Raw genomic sequence first — 5,968 nt, forward strand, 5'->3', positions numbered from 1 at the left:
TTTCACACGGTTCTTATAAAGTTTATATGTTTGGAGTGCATATATATTGAAAATCACGGGAATCGGCAAAACACATGAATAGAAGATGTGTCTTGATATTCTACATGAAAGAAAAAGAATTTAAAAAAAGATGAACTCTTAAAGTTGAGAGGGGGGCAAATGTTAGGAGTCACATGTGTAAATGACCGTCAAATCATCACACAAGGCGGAACAATTTTTATTTTGTTGCGGAACAATTTTTTTATTACTAGAACAATAACAATTATTCCAGCAACAAATCCGACTAGATTACACATGTGGGTCAGTTTGTTGAGCCGATTTTAGACCTAAAATATAGAATTCTGTGGGCAGGCCTTCCTGCTACAGCTCCGCCAGTAGCGCTCGAGAAGGGAGATATGTTGCGTTGGCCTTCTCAAAAGGAGTGAAAGACACAATGCTTTAGAAAATTTTCGAACTCCTCCAAAATTTAGAGAAAAGTGTATTTCGTACAGGAATTGGCCAGGAAACATAATTTTCAGTTTGCACATTCCGCTTTTGCATACTGGAATAAGAAAAAGAAAGTAAATACACAAGGGGAGAATCGACTGAAAAGAGACATGGGCTTTTGCAATTTCCCAAGAGCGAACCCTGCATCCGGCCCAATACAAACTTCAAACTTGGCCCAAGCCAGGCCCAAGGCCTATTCGGTTACGCTCGGCGGCAGTTTCCGTTGAGCGTTGAGCAACCGTGACACGTGGGCCTAGAGTGGCCCACAGGTCAGAGCGCTTCGTAGACCTGATCAGACTGACTCTAACAGCGTACCCAAATGGGAACCCAAACCCAAAATAGGTTCGGCACAGTGCATTTGGGTATCAAATCCCCCCTCCAACCGACGATGCAAACACCGGACGCATTTTGCATCGCAGCCGATGGGCGACGCAAAATTGCGTCCCTCTCCACCGCGGCCGGCGCTTCCAGGCTCCGCGGCGGGGCGAGGCGGGCCCGCGGCGGCGCTTGTAGGGTCCGCGAGGCGAGCCCGTGACGGAGCTCGGCGGCTCGGCGCTCGGCGAGGACCCCGGCGGTCGGAGCTCCTTCCCGCGCGAGCTGGGCAAGTCGGTGGCCCAAGCCCTCCACTGGCGGCGGCCCTCCCCCGGCGCGAGCTCCCCCGACGGCCGTCACCTCGACCATCTCCGTCACCTCCGTGTCCCTCCACCCGCCCTGCCGCAGCACGGAGCCGAGTCGGACAGCGACGACGTGGTGGAGGCCTCCGAGGAAGATGAGTCGCGGCGGCGGCGGTCGGACGCCGCGTCGCTCCAGAACTCGATCCAACGCGCCGCCGCAGGCCGCGTCGAGCAGCGGGCAGGTGAGCAGAGGGGCTGTAGCACTGCTTGGTGGATCTGGAGGAGAGGAACGCAGGGAGACGGAGGAGCAGGGGTGTGCTTCACGAGAGAGAAGGGAGGCCGCCGCTGCTCGTGGTGGTGCGGTGGAGGCAGGGAGGAGAGAGGTTGCTGCCGCCGTCGGCCATGGGAGAGAGAGAGCAGAGGAAGGGAGGCGCCGACGCTGCGAGGAAGCCGAGGGCGCGGCGGGTCCGCATCCAGGCGGGGCGCGGCGGGGAGCCTCAAGTGCGGCGGGTCCGCGTCGAGGTGGGGCGCGGCGGGGAGCCGGCCGCCGGCGCGGCGAGGAGACATGGCGGCGTTTGCGTCCGCTGTTGGAAAAAAAGAGTTTTGGGTGCGTGATCCTGTGACTGTGTGCGACCCAAATCATGAAATGGCTCTTGCATTTGGGTCTGGACTGTTGGAGATAGCCTCACGAGACATTTGTCCCCCGGTCCCCGCACACGGCCACGTATTCCAAGCGCAACGTCTCCCTGAGAAGAAGTGTCCCCGTCCTCGCATCTTGACCAAACTAGCCAGTGTCTCACCGACGCCTGGGCCCGAGTCGTGCCAACCCCACCAGTCATTGGCTGCTCACACACCTCCACACACTTCACCAACTCCCCACACAGTTCACAGTGAAGAGCTCCGAGCCTCCACTCCCGACCTCGAGTCGAGCAGAGCTTTCCCCCTCCCCCTCCCTCTCCCGCCGAAGCCCAAACCCTAAACCCTCGGGCCCAAATGCCGAGGCCGGCTCCCGCGGTTGCGGCGGCGGCCGCGCTGCTGGCGATCCTCGCGGCGGCGGCGCCCCGCGGCGCGACGGCGAAGACGACAATCGAGCCGTGCTCGGGCGCGGACGCGTGCCCGGCGCTGCTGGGCTACACGCTCTACGCGGACATGAAGGTCTCCGAGGTGGCGGCGCTCTTCGGCGCCGACCCGGCGGCGGTGCTGGCCGCCAACGCGCTCGACTTCGCCTCCCCGGGCGCCGCCAACCGCATCCTCCCCGCGGGGACGCCTCTCCGCGTGCCCACCCGCTGCGCCTGCGCCGACGGCGTCCGCAAGTCCGTCGCCGTCCGCTACGCCGCCCGCCCCGCGGACACGCTCGGCTCCGTCGCCGACGTCGTCTTCGCCGGGCTCCCCTCCGCCGACCAGATCCGCACCGCCAACGGGCTCGCCGCGGAGGACCCCGACGCGCCGCTCAACCCCGGGCAGCAGCTCGTCATCCCGCTCCCCTGCGTCTGCTTCAACTCCACCGACAACAACCTCCCCGCCGTGTACCTCTCCTATGTCGTGCGGGTTGGGGACACCGTGCAATCCATCGCCGCCAGCCACGCCACCACCGTCACGGATGTCAGTAATGTGAACGCAATGGGGAGCCCCATCGTCGCGCCCGGTGACATCCTCGCCATTCCATTGCCAGGTAAACAATCATACATTGGATTGCAGTATGTAATGGAATGTCAATAAACCACCCATCATTACTATGCTTCTGGTTGTCAAATGTCAATAGCAGTAGGTTAGGTAAAATTGACCTGAAGTATTGGTTGACAGGTATTCCTTTAACCCTTTGTGAAGGCCTTTAAGGGGTAGTTATGTACTTCTGTAAAGGGGCAATTTGATGTTATGTTAGTTAAAGTACTTACTGCAAAAAGCTTGTTACCGGAATTGTCAGCCTTTGGATTTTATAAACGTAAGATGCAGAAATGACTTAAAAGTACTACTGCAAAAAGCTGATCAATGGTTGGGGCTTGGGACAAGGCACGCTTGGAGATGCTACGTTGTGAAAGATTACTTTTATGTGGGTGCCACCGTGTGAGTAGTTTAAATTGCTTTGATTCATGAATGTTAGCAAGGGCTGCTTTGAGTGAATATAGTATTCAGTGCACTAGCTAAAAGGGCTTATCAAAATGTTTTGTTGATAGATGTTTACGCTCTTTTTTGATAGAAGGGTCTTTCACTTCATGGATGCCCATCTGTTTTGCTGATTGATTCAATAATGATAGTTGAGTTGGATATTTTCTTATTTTTCTGTCCTCTATGCTGATCAATAGATCCTTTTTAATGACGTCTATTTATTTCTTGATTAGCTTGCGCATCAGCATTTCCTAACTCTGCTTCGGACTCTGGATTGCTTGTGGCAAATGGGACCTATGCACTAACTGCTGGTAACTGTGTGGAGTGCAGTTGTGGGCCAGCGAGTCTCAAGTAATGTTATAATCTAGGAAACCTATTTGTTCAATGCAATTTTCTTGCGGCAGTCTGTTTTGGACTATAACTATAACCCCACCTTTTTCCTTACAGTTTGTACTGCACCCCAGCGCCTGCTTCATTAACAGCATCATGTTCAAGTATGCAATGCCCCAATAGCAACCTAATCCTTGGTAATGTGACTGCACAACCCACCAGTGGTGGCTGCAGTGTCTCGTCTTGCAACTATGGTGGCTATGTCAATGGAACCATAGCAACATCGTAAGAAAAATCCACAACGTTTTTGCTCTAAATATTGGAACTCAAAGGTGATCACATCTTACAATTTATGTGCAGGCTATCCTCTGGTCTTCAACCCACATGCCCAGGTACTTGTTGTTTTCTTCATTTCTAGTCTGCTTCATATTTGGCTACTGAAGTGCTATTGCGGTAAATTTTAGTCCTTTGCTCAAAGTTCCTTTTTTATCACATTGACTTGTCCAGAGCTGTGCTTTTTGAAAGATCCATGGGGAAATGTTATTGCCTATTCAAAACCTATAAACCTTTTTAGGGTATCAAACTTTTTAAAGAGAGTAGAATAAAGAATGCACCTGATTTGTTATTGTAACTTTAAAGAAAGATATTGATGTCCCAGTATATTAGCTTATCCCCTTGGTTTGGATTTGAATCGGACATAGTTTTTATATCCTTGTCCAATCTTGTTTAAGACTTTAAGTTGGTATCAAATTTATACCTGCCTAACACTAAGTACCGGGCCTGGTGAGGCGGTAGAGCCTACCGTCTGTAACCGGAAGGTCCCGGGTTCGAGCCCCAGCCTCAGCACATTTGTGTGGGTAAGGCTTGGGGCTTAAAGACAACCCTTATCCCCTTGGTTTGGATTTGAATCGGACATAGTTTTTATATCCTTGTCCAATCTTGTTTAAGACTTTAAGTTGGTATCAAATTTATACCTGCCTAACACTAAGTACCGGGCCTGGTGCAGCGGTAGAGCCTACCGTCTGTAACCGGAAGGTCCCGGGTTCGAGCCTCAGCCTCTGCACATTTGTGTGGGTAAGGCTTGGGGCTTAAAGACAACCCTTCTCCAGACCCCGCGTAGTGTGGGAAGCCTACGGCACTGGGTACGCCCTTTTTTTTAGTAGTACCAAAGCGAACCCAGCTAGGTAAATGAAGTTCTAGTTATTTAACTAATTAGCAGGTGCAATATGAGAAGCCAGCCACATTGCAGAATTGCCATTTCCCTTCTGACGACACTTGTGTAAAAGGAAAAGGAGAAGAGTAAACAACTAAACATATACCACTGCTTATGCAGACAATGTTTCCAGAACATCAATCTCACTTTATTTTCTGTAAAAGGATTAAGGCATTAAGCACATCAAGCTCATCTTTATTTTGATCAAATAACATTAACATAGATTTGTGAAAATTTCACTTTTGTTCTCAATGTATCGCAATATAGCAAACAGTGAAGTCTTCCAACAGAAATATGTTTCAGTGACGCTGTTGTTCCATTTACCTGTGTTAGAGTGCGCAGCGGAATGCGTTCCGGCCCGCTATACCCATGAGCCGGCGCCCTACTAGGTCTAGGTCCACCGGAGCCCAACCAACCAAGGCCTTAGGCCTAACTCAACCCAAAAGACTAGCCTGATGGGTGAGGACTGCCCCACCTTATATGTTGTGCTCCCCCACCATCAATTTCCGATGTGGGACTAAATCTAACAATCTGGCACTATGCATCATCAATTCCTATTTCAATCTTTACTGCTATTCTATGTTTCAACTGTTTCGATCGTCATTGCAGGACCACATCAATTCCCCCCTCTCACGGCGCTGCCAACTGCAGCAAACCATGTTTCATACTCTCCAGCAGCTGCACCAGGACCAGGAGAGGCAGGCGGTGCCATCACGGGAGGATCCAATGCTTTTCCGGCAAATGGGCCTGGCGGAAGTCCCTCACAAGCGCCCGCGATGAATCAGCCGTGCCTTATCCTCCTCCTTTCCATTCTTTGTATGGTCTTATCTTTGCGGATGTGAATTCCTCCTGTGCAGAGTATTTGTTGGCTGTATTTGTATTGAACCAGAGAGGCCTCATTTGGGCCTGGTCCTGGTGGAACCTCATTGAGAAAGATTGGTGTAGCCTGTAGCTCCTTCTCTTCACACCAGTGTCTGGTAGAACATCAGCAGGGCTATCACCTATGCACTCTACAGGTTTTTCGGTTTGTGACCCATCGCTCCAAGGGTCTGAAGGCAGTGGTACAAGATGGAGATGGGCAGATGGCAAGGGCATGCGCCTGTTGGGAGTCACGCACTCCGGCCACAAAGCTTGTAGAGGCGTCCTGAAACATACAGCATCTGAAAGTGAGCATACGGGCGTGTAGCTGAAATTCCCTTCCCTGGTTTCCTTTATGCCC

At 51.9% G+C, this 5,968-nt stretch overlaps 1 protein-coding gene across 1 annotated transcript; it reads left to right on the forward strand.

Annotated features, from left to right (window-relative positions):
* The first annotated feature begins 2,008 nt into the window (after positions 1–2,008).
* Positions 2,009–5,714, forward strand: LOC120704618 (lysM domain-containing GPI-anchored protein LYP6-like). The gene is made up of 5 exons (XM_039989080.1): positions 2,009–2,772; positions 3,440–3,557; positions 3,654–3,821; positions 3,897–3,928; positions 5,359–5,714. Exons 1-5 carry the CDS (start codon positions 2,094–2,096, stop codon positions 5,589–5,591), a joined length of 1,230 nt encoding a protein of 409 aa, XP_039845014.1. The 5' UTR covers positions 2,009–2,093; the 3' UTR covers positions 5,592–5,714.
* The last annotated feature ends 254 nt before the right edge of the window (positions 5,715–5,968 follow it).

Source organism: Panicum virgatum, chromosome 4K (assembly GCF_016808335.1).
Source record: "Panicum virgatum strain AP13 chromosome 4K, P.virgatum_v5, whole genome shotgun sequence".
NCBI lineage: Eukaryota > Viridiplantae > Streptophyta > Magnoliopsida > Poales > Poaceae > Panicum > Panicum virgatum.